The sequence below is a fragment of the Anas platyrhynchos genome, chromosome 1 (assembly GCF_047663525.1).
Source record: "Anas platyrhynchos isolate ZD024472 breed Pekin duck chromosome 1, IASCAAS_PekinDuck_T2T, whole genome shotgun sequence".
Taxonomy (NCBI): Eukaryota; Metazoa; Chordata; class Aves; order Anseriformes; family Anatidae; genus Anas; species Anas platyrhynchos.
Window position 1 is genome coordinate 4,564,977 of NC_092587.1, and position 13,532 is coordinate 4,578,508.

At 48.0% G+C, this 13,532-nt stretch overlaps 1 protein-coding gene across 1 annotated transcript in view; it reads left to right on the forward strand.

Annotated features, from left to right (window-relative positions):
* Window positions 1-3,043: 3,043 nt before the first annotated feature.
* TAF3 (TATA-box binding protein associated factor 3) overlaps window positions 3,044-13,532 on the forward strand; it is a 114,114-nt gene continuing 103,625 nt past the window's right edge. Inside the window, exons 1-2 of the mRNA XM_027460803.3 lie at window positions 3,044-3,340; window positions 12,838-13,080. Coding sequence (XP_027316604.2) covers window positions 3,175-3,340; window positions 12,838-13,080 — 409 coding nt within the window. The 5' untranslated portion in view covers window positions 3,044-3,174. The remainder of the gene's footprint in view (window positions 3,341-12,837; window positions 13,081-13,532) is intronic.

Consider the following 13,532-nt stretch of genomic DNA (forward strand, 5'->3'; position numbering starts at 1 on the left):
GCTCCTCACTCCACCACTCGCACCACTAAATAACTATTATTTTAGTTTCTGGATCCTACTTCCCACCACCACCATTTCATCCTTTCCCTGCCCTCTTTTTTCCCCAAATAAACAACTCCCCCCATAAACACTTTCCTCATTGTTCCCAGTTTTGCTACATCTGTTGCCAAAATCTGTTGTTCTGCTCCCCCAAAGATCCCGCAAACTCAATTATTTGGCTTATGTTGGGTGCATAGGGTTTTACACACTTTCTACTTCAGACCTGTTTCCCTCATGAAATTCAAGCACTTCCTTATCTTACATTCAAGAATCCACATACTGCAGCAAGGCTGCATACTTTTCCACACTCATTGTGCTCATCCTGCTCTCCACTGTTTGATTAAAAGTCATTGGCTTTAATTTTGTGTGCGTGGTGTTTTTTTTTGTGTTTTTTTTTTTTTTTTTTTTTTTTTTTTTTTTTTTTTTTTGTAGTGTTCTAGTTCCCTGGCTATGCCCTGTCTTGTTATCAGGGATGGCACTGGAGTGGGACCTCTTACCTGCAGATAAGTGCACAGAAACGTGCTTTTACAGATGTTTGTTTGCTTGTTTTTGTGGTTCCACCCTGTGCAACAACCTGCAGTTCCAGAAGAGATTCACAAACACATTTTCAATTACTGAAATTAGAAAGGGGAGGAGTGTAACAAGTCAGCCTTTCTTTTTTTTTTTTTCCTTTTTTTTTTTTATTTTTTTTTTTTTCCCTGCAAGGAAGAAGTAATCCCCTACAAGTCTCCTGGCTTCAAAATCAATTTTGTTTTAAAGCGTCTTAAATCAGGCTCCTTCCTGTGTCCTAGAGAAGGACACAGTGTCCTGTGTCCATCACTGTCAAAGGATTCTCTCTGTTATACTAAAATTTCCCCCCCCATTTCTCAGATTCACATTCCTTGCAGCACAGGAACCCTGCAACTTCCACAGGAGCACAGGAGGTTGCTCCATAACCAACCTGATGCCAGGTTGGCAACATATGTGATATGTGTGGTGATAGATGTGGTGAGACTGTGTGGGAGTGACGAGGTGGGACATGGTAGCCCTAAGCCACAGCCTCCAAGAGGTTGTGGCGTAGGTCACGTTAGAGTTGGAAAAGCCCTCCAAGATCATCTGGTCCAACCAACCCCTATCACCAATGTCACCTACTGAACCATGTCCCCAAGCACCATGTCCAACCTCTCCTTGAACGCCCCCAGGAATGGACTAAACAACCCCAGTTCCGTCAGCTGCTCCTCACAGGACTTGTGCTCCATGCACTTCACCAGCTTCGTAGCATTTCTCTGGACATGTTCCAGGGCCTCGATGCCCTTTTTGTACTGACTGAGAGGACCAAAACTGAACACAATTCAGTTATATATATCTGGGGGGACTGGGGGGAGGTAGTGGTGGCTCCAGAATGAGACCTGGCTCAGTCACAGAGTCACAGAATAGGTGAGGTTGGAAGGGACCTCTGAAGCTCATCCAGTCCAACCCCTCTGCCAAGCAGGATCACCTAGAGCACATTGCACAGGATGACATCCAGACAGGTTTTGAATATCTCAAGGGATGGGGATTCCACAACCTCTCTGGGCAACCTGTTCCAATGCTTTGTCATCCTCACAGAAAAGAAATGCCCTCTCATAGTCAGGTTGAGCCTCATAATCATATTCAGCCTCTCTTATTCATCTAGGACCTCATATTTAGCTTTTTGTATGCAGCCTCTCGAATGCAGCCAGGACCTCATACTCAGCCTCTTATATTCAGTCTTGACCTCCTATTTGGCCTCCCATATTCTGCTTCCACCTCATACTCAGCCAGGACCTCATATTCAGCCTCCCGTATTCAGCTGGGACCCTTGTATTTAGGTTGTCATATTCAGCCTCCACCTCATCTTCAACCTCCACCTCATCTTCAGCCTCTCACATCCACCTGGGACCTCATATTCAACCTGTTGTACCCAATACCTCCTCTCACATTCAGCCTCTCATATTCAATTCAGCCTCAACCTCGTATTCAGTCTCTCACACTCAGCCTCCTGTACCCAGCTGAGACCTCATATTCAGCCTCTCATATTCAGCCTCCACCTCATATTCAGCCCCCACCTCATATTTAGCCTCTCATCTTCAGCCTCCGCCTCATCTTCAGCCTCTCACAGGCAGCCAGGACCTCATATTCGGTTGGGACCCTCACATGTAGCCTCCCACATTCAGCCTCCACCTCACCTTCAGCCTCTCACACCCACCTGGAACCTCACACTCACCTCTCCCACCCAATACACTCAACCTCTTACACTCAATCCAACCTCTCCCACTCAGCCTAGACCTCACACCCCCCTTCCCCTCCTCAACACCCCCTCCCCACACACCTCCCTTCACCCCTTTTCCCCTTTTTTTTCCCCAAAATTTGGAGGAAGCGTGTTCGGCTCTGGTGAGGCTGCACCTCGAGTACCGTGTTCAGTTTTGGACCCCTCGCTACAAGAAGGACATCGAGGTGCTTGAGAGAGTCCTGAGAAGGGCGACGAAGCTGGTGAGGGGCCTGGAGAGCAAGTCCTACGAGGAGCGGCTGAGGGAGCTGGGCTTGTTCAGCCTGGAGAAGAGGAGGCTCAGGGGTAACTTTATCACTCTTTATAAGTACGTTAAAGGAGGCTGTAGCAAGGTGGGGGTTGGCCTGTTCTCCCACGTGCCTGGTGACAGGACGAGGGGGAATGGGCTTAAGTTGAGCCAGGGGAGTTTTAGGTTAGATGTTAGGAAGAACTTCTTTACTGAAAGGGTTGTGAGGCACTGGAATGGGCTGCCCAGGGAGGTGGTGGAGTCACCATCCCTGGAAGTCTTCAAAAGACGTTTAGATGTAGAGCTTAGGGATATGGTTTAGTGGGGACTGTTAGTGTTAGGTTAGAGGTTGGACTCGATGATCTCGAGGTCTCTTCCAACCTAGAAATTCTGTCATTCTGTGAAAAATCCCCCCCCCCAGCCTAACTAATCGAGCCCCCCCCCCCTCCCCTTTCCCGCTCGATGCGCTCGGCGCTGGAGCGGCGGCGCCTGGCGCGGGGCGGGCGGCGGGGAGAGGCGGCAGCGCCAAGATGGCGGCGGCGGAGGCGGCGGCGGGCCCGGCGTGAGGCGGCCGCGGCCCTCCCGGCCCGGTGGAGCCGGGGAGGCAGGCAGGGAGGGCGGCATGTGCGAGACCTACTCGCGGTGGCTGCTCCGGGTGTCGGTGGCGCAGATCTGCCAGGCCCTGGGCTGGGATTCGGTGCAGGTCTCGGCCTGCGACCTCCTCACCGACGTGCTGCAGCGGTACCTGCAGGGGCTGGGCCGGGGCTGCCACCGCTACTGCGAGCTGTGTGAGTGAGGGGACGGCTCGGGGAAAAAGGGGGGGGAGATTAGGGGGGTGGCGGGGAGGTTTTGGGGGTGATGGGGGGGCTTGGGGAGGTGGAGGTGGGGTTTGGGGCGCTTAGGGGTGGTGATGGGGGGTTGAGGGGGTGATGAGGGGGTTTTGGGGGAGGTGAGGGGGTTTGGGGAGTGATGAAGGGGCTTTGGGGGTGGTGAGGGGGTTTTTGGGGGTGGTGAGCGGGGTTTGTGAGGTGATGAGGGGATTTTTGGGGGAGGTGAGGGGGCTTGGGGGGTGGCGAGGGAAATTTCGGGGAGATGAGGGGGTTTGGGGGAGGTGAGGTGATTTGGGGGGCTATGGGTGGTGATTGGAGGATCTGAGGGGGTGATGGGGAGGCTTTGGGTAGAGATGAGGGGTTTGGAGTGGTGATTGCAGGGTTTAGGGGGGTAATGAGGGGGTTTTGGGGGTGGTAACAAGGGGTTTGGGGGGTTTATGGGAGTAATGGGAGACTTGGGGTGGTGCTGTGAGGTTTTGGAGATCTTGAGATAGCGATGGAGGCGTTTGGGGGGCTTGGCGGGGTAATGGGGGGCTTGAGGTAGAGATGAGTGTCTTGAGGTGGTTATGGGGAGATTTGTGAGGCTTGGGGCTGTGATGGGGTGGTGAGAGAGGGACTTGGAGAGTGATGGAGGAGTGTGGGGGTGTTGGAGTGGTAATGGGGGGTTTGGGGGTGGTGCTGGGGGCAGGAGGCTGGGGAACACCATGGGGAGAGGGGCTGCGGGAAGAGACAAGGTCAGCGCTGCTCGAATGTGGGTTGGGGGAGCAGGGTCAGGCAAGGTGAGCTCCAGAGGTCCCTGCCCACCTCAGCTACTCTGTGGTTCCCTGAAGGGAGGTGTTGGGCTGGTGCTTGGGACTGTAGGGTGGAAGGCAGGAGAGTCATAGAGGCATTAGGGTTGGAAAAGGCATCCAAGATCATCTGGTCCAACCATCCCCCTACCACCACTGTCACCACCAAACCATGTCCCCAAGCACCACGTCCAACCTCTCCTTGAACACCCCCAGGGACGGGGATTCCACCACTTCCCTGGGCAACCCGTCCCAGTGCCTGACTGCTCTTTCTGAGCAGAAATGTCTCCTCATTTCCAACCTGAACCTCCTCTGGCACAACTTGAGGCCATTCCCTCTGGTCCTGTCACTGGTTACCTGTGAGAAGAGGCTGATCCCCAGCTCCCCACAGCTTCCTTTCAGGTATTGTAGAGAGCAATAAGGTCTCCCCTGAGCCTCTTCTTCTCCAGGGTAAACACCCCCAGTGCCCTCAGTAGGGTAGCCCTGGGGACAGTGGAGGTAGGAGCAATCTTTTGGGGTCACAGGAGGGGTGACTGTGGGTAGGAAGGCTGTGGGGAGTGTTGGTTATGGGGCTAAGAGCAATACGAGGAGCTGTGCTTGTGGGGTGACCGGCATACCTCTATAAGGTGTCATCGGGCTCTGGTGCCTGGGGTGAGGGGTTAACATATGTCAGGGTGGTATGGGGCTGGGGGTGTGTATGTATGGGGTAAGCAGTGGTGCTGAGGGGCCAGGAATGTGTCAGGGGCTATGGGGCCGCTGTGTGTGAGGGCAGGGATGTGTCTGAGTGTTTTCTGGGGGGTTGATGGAGCTGTAGGAGAGAAGATGTGTTCAGGGGAAGCGATAGGGCTGCATGTGTAAGGGATGGGGGTACGTGTCTGGGGAGAGGGGGGGGTGTAATTTTGGTGCCCGTGGTATGGGGTGAGAGCCAACCCATATGGATGCAGTGGAAGGGGTTTGGCTGCGGGGACTGGCACCAACACCACTGCTGAGCTGTCATCAGCAGAAGGAGCTGGAGTGAAGCAGGGGGACGGGGTGCCTAGGGCCTTGCTGGATTTGGGGTGAGGCTGTGCAGGGGGGGAACGGGGCCGCCAGCCCCATTGCTGGGGCCTGGAAGGGGGAGTCCACGCCAAGAGGGACAAGAGAAAGAAGTAGGGTCTGTGTGAATGCATGGAAGTGGGGAGGGTTGAGAACAGGGCAAGAAACAGTGCTGCTGGGTCTGGCAGTGGGATGGGGTGACATTGCGAGTCCCTAAGGGTTATTTGGGACCCTTCAGGATAAGATTTGAGAGTGGCTGGTGGCCCTACAGCATGTGGGGGTGCTGGCGGGTCTGTATCACATGTGGCAGAGGAGAGTGAGGAGATGCCTGGGGTATGGGAATGTGAAGAAGGGGGTGCCAGGATCCTGCTGGGTCCGTGAGAGTGTGGGGAAGTGGCTGGGGGTGAGGACGAAGCCTTGCTGCCCTATTTGTAGGGCATAACGTGAGGGGTGGGGGGCTGCCAGTGCTGCTGTTGGGTCTGTGAGGGTTGGAGCGGGGATAAAGCTGGGGCTGCAGGGGCGTTGTTGGCTGCTTGTTCAGAGTGAATTCGGAGCAGAGACCCGCAGGAGAGGAGCAGCCTGGGTCTGGAGGTGCTGCTGCCAGGTCTTAAAAGCTGGATGCGAAGCTGTGTGCAGTGCCTGAGCCCAAATAGGAGCTGCCTGTGATGACGTTACAGGAGACAGCACACAGAGCTCAGAGCAGCGGGGCTACGGGGTAAAAAAGGAACCAGCCTGGGCTTGGTCAGAGCTCCCCCTTGCCCTGGGGTCCGTGTAAATTCCAGGCTGATGCTCTGTTGGCGGAGCGGTGCTGGTGGAAGAGGTGAGCTGGGGAGCAGCGTTGCCTCCCAGGCACGGCTGACTCTGCTACAGGTACTGCAGCTCTTGTAAGCCCGGGAGGAAAAGGTGCAGAGGTGAGGAAAATCCAGCTTTGGCCTTTTGTTGCTTGAGGAATTGAAAATACTCAGTGGGAGACAGTGGAAATAAAACATCCCCTCTAGCTCTGGGTACCCCCAAAAAGTGGGGAAGGAAATCTTTTTCCTCCTCGGTGCGTGGAGAAGGAAGATGTATCACATGTATACATAATTTAGTGAGAAGGGGAACGTGTTGTTTTCACGCCAGCGATATGGTATTTCTTAAACTCTCTTAAAATAATTCCTGTATTTCTTTCTTTAAAAGCTTTGTGACAAGACTTCTTAACGCTCAGCTGATGTCTCACCGCTTCTTCAGCCTCGTTTCCTTTCGCTCCTAAAATAAGTCACCGTACAAACCCAGCTTGGGATGAATGAGCAGGATTTTGCCACGGTTTGGCAGAAGGGGAATTAATTAAATCCCAATTGTAGCATCTTCATTGTCGGCGCGTTATCTCGGAGTCAGACCGGTTGGGCTCGAGTTAGCAGGGTTGTCAGCTGGGGGGACGTAATCTTTGCATTCAAACTGGGATGGATTTACCCCGACGTAGCTGCGACCGTGTGGTATTGCTCTGAGAAGCATGGCATCGCTGCTCACGCAGTTTCTCAGCTGCAGAAGAAAGTGACGGCTTTCCCAGCTGTGTTAGATCTTTGTTCCAGCTGTTACATCCCATTAGGAGAGCCGCGTCCGGGATTTTCAGTGCTTTTCTGCTGTTGTTTCTTTGCATTTACAGTGGCTGCGGTTGACAGGAGCTTCTGGGGCTGTTAATAGAAGGGAAAAGGATTTGCAAAGTGGCCTCGAGGGGTTTGATGCTGCGAAATGCCTCGGAATATCTGGGCTGGGGGCGGAGAGGGTGAACTTACAGGGGAGATAGTAAGGGTTGCCTTCGTATGATGCTGTTTATTTTTGTTGATAGCTTGTAAGAGGAAATTATTCACTATGCTGTGTGCTTCCCATGCATGTCTATACACTAAAACATTTGGAACACGGTGCTGGAATGTGTAATTAAGGCATTGGGCTACCAAACAAGCTGGCATTGTGTGGTTTCTGAGAGCCAGGATGCCCATTTTTGCCCTTGTTTGTTTTAGGGAGAGGTTCCATGCCGTGTGCTGCTGCTTTTTGCACTCACGGTCCACGGGAGCTTGCCAGAAGCAGCAGCACAGCTGGGGCTTTGACTTAACCCCTGTGATTTCCTTGCAAATGTCATACTGGGGACACCATCCAGTGGAGACAGCCTCATTTGCTGTGAGTTTAAGAGTTTAGCCAACACAACTTGGCAGCGGGGCAGTTGGTCGTGGATGTCCAGTCCAAGAGTCCACTTGCCACCGTGTTTGTGTGAGCGACGTTATTGATCAGAGGGATGGAGACAGGAGGCATGATCTCTGCCCCCAAAAGTCTGATTTTCTTCTCTTACGCTGCTTTAAAGAGCAACCAGATTGCTTAGCTTCAGTCACTGAGGACACTGGGGCATGTTGCAGCAGAGGTGTAAAGCTGTACGATGTAACAGAACACGTTTACCCCTGGTTTTATAAACAGGACAGATTTAGATTGCACTTCTAGTTTTAGGAGCAGATTATAAACTACGTTGGAGGTGTTCTGGGTGGAGAAGTGAGTTTTTCACCAGTCTTTCCCTGGGTTTCCCATGCTGAACAAATCCTTGGATATGCTCTCGCTTCTTTCTGCTGAAATTTGCAGGAAGCAAAGATTAAAAGTTTGATTTCATATCACGTGAATGGATTTTTTTAAAGACTATTTTTATATGAGCATGAAAGAAGTTATAAATAAAGTTCCCCTCTATTTTAATACATTAAATTTTATATTAATAATACAAATGCATTTATAAAGGCAGGGTGTGATCTGATGAGCACAACCTTGTCTCAGAAGGCAAAATGACAGATCTTGCAAAGTGTTTTGCCAACATAGAGCTGGCTCAAAAACTGCTCTAGTTTTCCTTGAGCTGTCTCCTGCAAAGGAAAACTGAACTTAGTTACGGCAAATCTCTGCTGTGGAGAATGCCAAAAGCAGGCTGGTATTTCCACTGGAATTAACACAGCGGAGAGGATTGACCTGGCATCAATCAAATTTACCTTGTAGATTTTTTTCATTTTTTAAAAAAATATTTCAACCTTTTAAGTATGTCATAACCTAAATCAAATAATAGTAACCTCGACCAAAGCATTAGGTCTTGGTGCTCAGTTTCAGTGAGTAGACTCCCTGCTCTGATGTTGAATGTTGTAACCAATATCTGTCCAGGGCCAGTAACGCTTCTTATAAGTGTACCTCTTTATGTCCTGATAACCTTAAATTTTGATGTTTTTAAGCTAATTAACTTGCTGGCTACCAATGAAGGACAACTTCTTTTTTTTTTTTTTGCTTGACATTTATTACCAGGAAAAGGAGCAGACTCCAAGCAGCCGTAACAAGAAGATTCTTTTGCCTGCTTGGTAAAACTACATAAATAAGGCTCTTTTTCCCCAGTTAAGTGCTCTCAAACAAGGCATGTATACTTACTAAATAATCTGCTGTGTGCTTCTGGCTGTTCCCGTGGATGCAGGATTGAAGTGGTGAGTTGTCTGCCTGAGTTACCCAACCATCAGTGCAGGTACAGCAGGGTTTAATGCGTGGCAGGGCCGTGCGACTTGCTGCAGCACAAGGAGTCTGTGAGGGAGCTGAGGAGCTGTACCTAAATAATCCCCTGCTTAAAAATGAAATAATCTCTCTTTGATACCAGCCATGAGGATGAACGCTGAACTATTTATAAGAGGTTGCACGTGTTGCATGGGTAGTGACTGATGAGTTCTTCTCAATGTATTTATTATAGAGCTGCAGTTTCTCCCTGCTTAAAAAGAAAAGAAAGGCACGAAACCAAAAGCTCTCTGTCCTGCCCTTACTCACTCGTTAATTTTTCACTGACTGGCGTGATCTTTGGGCCTCAAAGGGGGAGGTGATGGGGAGGTGGAGGCAGGACAGAAGTAATCCATCCATCAGCCCTTCCCGAGGCTGAACTGGAGGAAAGCACAGGAGTTTTTCCTTGTGCCAGCCTCAGCTCCTGCAGTTTCTTTGGACACCGTGGATATCTGTCAGGTGGCTTGCAGTGGAGTCGAATTAACTGCAGGTTAATTGAATTAACTGCAGGTGACACGGAGCTGTAGGGCTGAGGACTGGAAAACTGCCCACCTGCCTTGGTTCTGCTGCTTCCCTGCAGCTCCGGTGCTGGTTTGGGATCTGCTTCTGCGTGCAGATCCCTCCTCGCCTGTTGTTCACTTGTGCATAATTGAGGCTGAGGGTAAGGTGACTGCGTGGCCCTTCCTGCAGCTTCCTGACGTGCTGGTTTGGGGCTGGTTGTCGCAGCTAGATCAGTTTCAGTGTTCAGTTGCCAATTAGGAGGACTGTACAGCCTAAAAGCTTGTGAGAACGATGCTCTCCTAGTTCTCTGTTCTTTGGGGAAGGAGAAGAGTTGTCTTGCTGCCTGAAGCATTCCCACCTGCTTGCTTCTCTTTCCAGTCCTAGAGAATGGATATTATTTGAAGCATTGCGATACAGGGAGCAGCATGAGGCTGGCACTGGAAGGCTTCGGCATCTGAATTTTTAAACAAATATCTGAAGAATATCGAGAGAAGTTCACTATGCTCAGAATTAATTTTTTTTTGGCATCATTAGGTCACGAAAAAATCCCTAAGACTAAATAAAAGACCAGGAGAGTTACGTGTTTGTCAGCATTCTCTTTCATGTGTCTGGCTTCTGCTATTTCAGTCACTTTTCAGTCACTTTTTTTTTGTTGTTGTTGTTGAACCAGACAGTAAAGAGAAATGTTAGACCATTCATAAGTATAAAGGCACAAGCTTGATTTTTTTTTCATGTTTGATGAATCACCTGAAGTTACATTTAATACATTTGTGTGCTGTGTGTATTTCCAGCTGATAAGTGTTTTGAAACCGAAACTTGTTTCTGTTCGCCTTTCTCACTCAGGGTAGTCTCTCTCGAAAAGAAGAGGTGAAATGATCAGCGCTTTCATTCCCGTGACAGTTTTCAGGAAGTTTTGAGCTTTTAATCAGTTTTACAACTTGTCATGACTTCTTTGGGTGGAGATACATAAAAATGAAACTTCTCTATGTGCTTTTTTTTCTTCATTTAAAAAAGAAGGCATTTTTAATCTGTTACCCTCATCTTTTGAGCCTGCTTTTTAATGATACAGTTGCTTAAATATTTTCATGCCTTAAACACTCGTGATAGTTGCTTCTCTGCCCCAGGTTCTTAATAACCACTTGTAGGAAGAAATACTTTTTAGCATTTATCACTTGCTACTTGTGTCAGTTTGGTTTTGGAGGTTCAAAAGATCACAAGCAGAACTGGACAAGGACCTTCTTGTATCACAGCCATAAACTGGACTAACCCTTCACCCTAAGCACGTGGCAGTGCAGCTGACAAGAGGCCCTTGCTGAACAGAGCTCCCGAAATGCTGTCGTGGAGCCACTGCCATGGGGCAGGTGTTTTGCCTTGTAGTTCTTGCTGCATCCTGCCTCAAATGTGCTCCAAACATCTGGCTGGGGAGCTTATTTAGGCATTTTCCCTGCTTGTGGGCTTGATTTTTCTCCCAAGACAGGGCAGATGCAAGCACAGGGTGCACCCATGTCTGTTGGTACACTCTCCAGGTCTAGGTGATACCCCACCTGGGTGTGAGTGCTGAGGCTTGCTGTGGACCATCCCTGTCCTCCTAATCACACAGCCAGGCACTTCAAGAGCATCCAGGGAATAAATGTGCTCTAATTCTGAGCTTGTTGAAAAGTTTCCCTGGGGATTTCGTTTTAACTGGCTGTCCAACTTGTACCCGTTAGGTCTCGATGCTTTAGCAAGTGATTCAGGAAGTTTACAGGTATCTGCGTTGTCTGAAGATCACTAAAAATGACAACACAAATTTTCTTATCCACGTCAACTGAGTTTATTTTTTTAATAAATAAAAAACTCACCTGTCAAGTGCCCAGTAGCTACAGGGATCTCCAAACTGCCCTAAAGTGGCAATAGCTGTAATTACATTTGTGTGAGATTCCAGATTTCTGTCCCTGAAGTCTGCAGGGGAAATCAGTATTGCACTCGTACTATTATCATAAAAACACAAAATACGAGATGATTCTTGTTGTGCAGAGTTCCTGTTCTGAATACAGACAAAAGAGGTGCTGACTTACTCCAATTTCCATTTTAGCCGAGGAGAGAATTAAAACACCAGCAACTTGCCCAGAGTCACACAAGAGGCCTGTGTTGTAGAGCTGAGAATCAAAGCCATAATCTGAGTATTACCCTTATCTTCACCGCGAGACTAAGAAGAGAAATTCTAGAAGAAAATTCTTATTTTCTGAATGTACCTGCAGGCATAAGTTGGCTGGGAGCTTGAATTCATCCAGTGAAGTGAGAACCAGCCCTGCTTTGGCTTCCAGTTAAATCAAGAGGAGATTAGGTTCAAGGAAGAACAAAAGAGCAGATCACAGATCCCCCCCGACCCAGTTCTCCAAGGCTGGGGCTTCAGATCCTGCATTCACAACAGTCGTTGTGTTCCTGCAGTAAGCACGGGCTGCTTTTCCATAGTAACTCGAAAAACTAAATCCCAGCTTATTATCCTGTAGGAATACAATATCTTTGTAAACCAACTGTATATAACTTCAATAGTTCAGAATAATTTTATAAAATTTTTAAAAAAATCATGTTTGAGATCCAAGGCATCTTTATTATTGTGATTACAAGAAGTTAGGATGAGGCTTAAAGTGGTGCCTTAGGTACTGAGGCCAGGTGCCCAGTTCTCCCTCTGGAGGCCTTTGGAGGAATTGCCCTCTGCTCAGAGAAACTGAGGCACTTGGAGGACTTCTGGGCTGTATAATTTAAATCTTTGACCCTAATTACATGCGTGGAAAAAACTGCTTCCTCTGTTGGACTGTTTTGGAGATTGTGTAAAAGAATAGTGTAAGAATTCATTGTGTTTTTCATAAGGAAAAGATTTTTGCTCTAGAGTCTAATTTAAAATGCACCGCAGGAAATCAGTCCCTGAAAGTTAGAATAGGATGTTCTCTTCTCATCAGACCACTGCGTGGTATTGCTGTGTTTCATCTGGGAGGTATATCTAACTGGTAGGTAAAGTGACTCATAGTTTATGAAGCTGGTAGATTTCATCTGATGGAAAGATGCTATGTAAAGTATTTTTGTTATCGAGAGATAAATGAGATACCTTCTACTTTGCTACCTTATGAACTACATTAGTGCAGCAAAATGGAATTGTTAATTTTCCAGATTAAAAAAAATAATCTTTGTTCTGTTACATGCTGGTAAAAGGGCACTTTCTGTGTATTGAGGGCTTATTTTGTTCATTTCAATGTACATTATGAAATAGAAAACTATTTTGAGTGGTGTTACATGGTGTTAATTGTCTGTTGCCAGGTAAATCTGCCTCTTGCTGCTTCCTTGGTTTACTTGCTGTATTTGTTGGCGTACAGTTGTTTAAAATGGTAGGGGTTGAAACAAAACACTTTTAAATGGGAGTACAGTCTTAACCCAAAACTTTTTTATACCCCAATAAACAGTAAACCTGGCAAAACTGAGGGTCGGTAACCTCCGTTAGTGGTGGTGAGCAGTGGGAGGTTGTAATCTCTGAACACAGATCTTCAGGTTAATATTTTTAACTGGATTTTTGCAAAAACATCATTCTCTTGTATTTTTTTTTTATTTTTTTTGTTGCAGATGGCCGCACAGATCCAATTTTGGATGATGTAGGGGATGCCTTCAAGCTTATGGGGGTTAACCTGCATGAGCTAGAAGATTACATACACAATATTGAACCTGTGACTTTCGCACACCAAATCCCTTCGTTTCCCGTCAGCAAGAACAATGTCCTACAGTTTCCCCAGCCTGGGAGTAAAGATGCAGAAGAAAGAAAAGAATACATCCCTGACTATATGCCACCTATTGTCTCCTCTCAAGAAGGTGCGGAATTAATCATTTGCTTTTTAAATTTTATTTCCTGTGTGTTTGCAGATTTGTTTGCATCGTTGAGCTGTTCAAGCTGTGCTGCCGGCAGTAGTCACTAGGAATTACATAGGCAGAGATGACGTTAAAACGTGGTTAAAAAGAGGAAATAGTGCTGTGGCAAAAGCTTGTTTTCCACTATTAATTTACGTGCCACAGAGATTAACTGGTGTCAAAGTACGCCATGCTAATACACGTTCCTATAATGCATTTAAGCTCTCAGATGACCATAGAAATTAATGCTTTATAGTAATTCATATATGTCTCCTACACATAGTGTGAGAACTTGCGTAATTTGGTAAAGGCAGAAAAGGGAAGGTTGGCAAGACCTGCACAGGGTTCCCAGGTCCTGACAGCTGGTTTTGCTTCTGTTGAATAAATTCAGCAAAAGCACAACCTTCCAGTTAAAA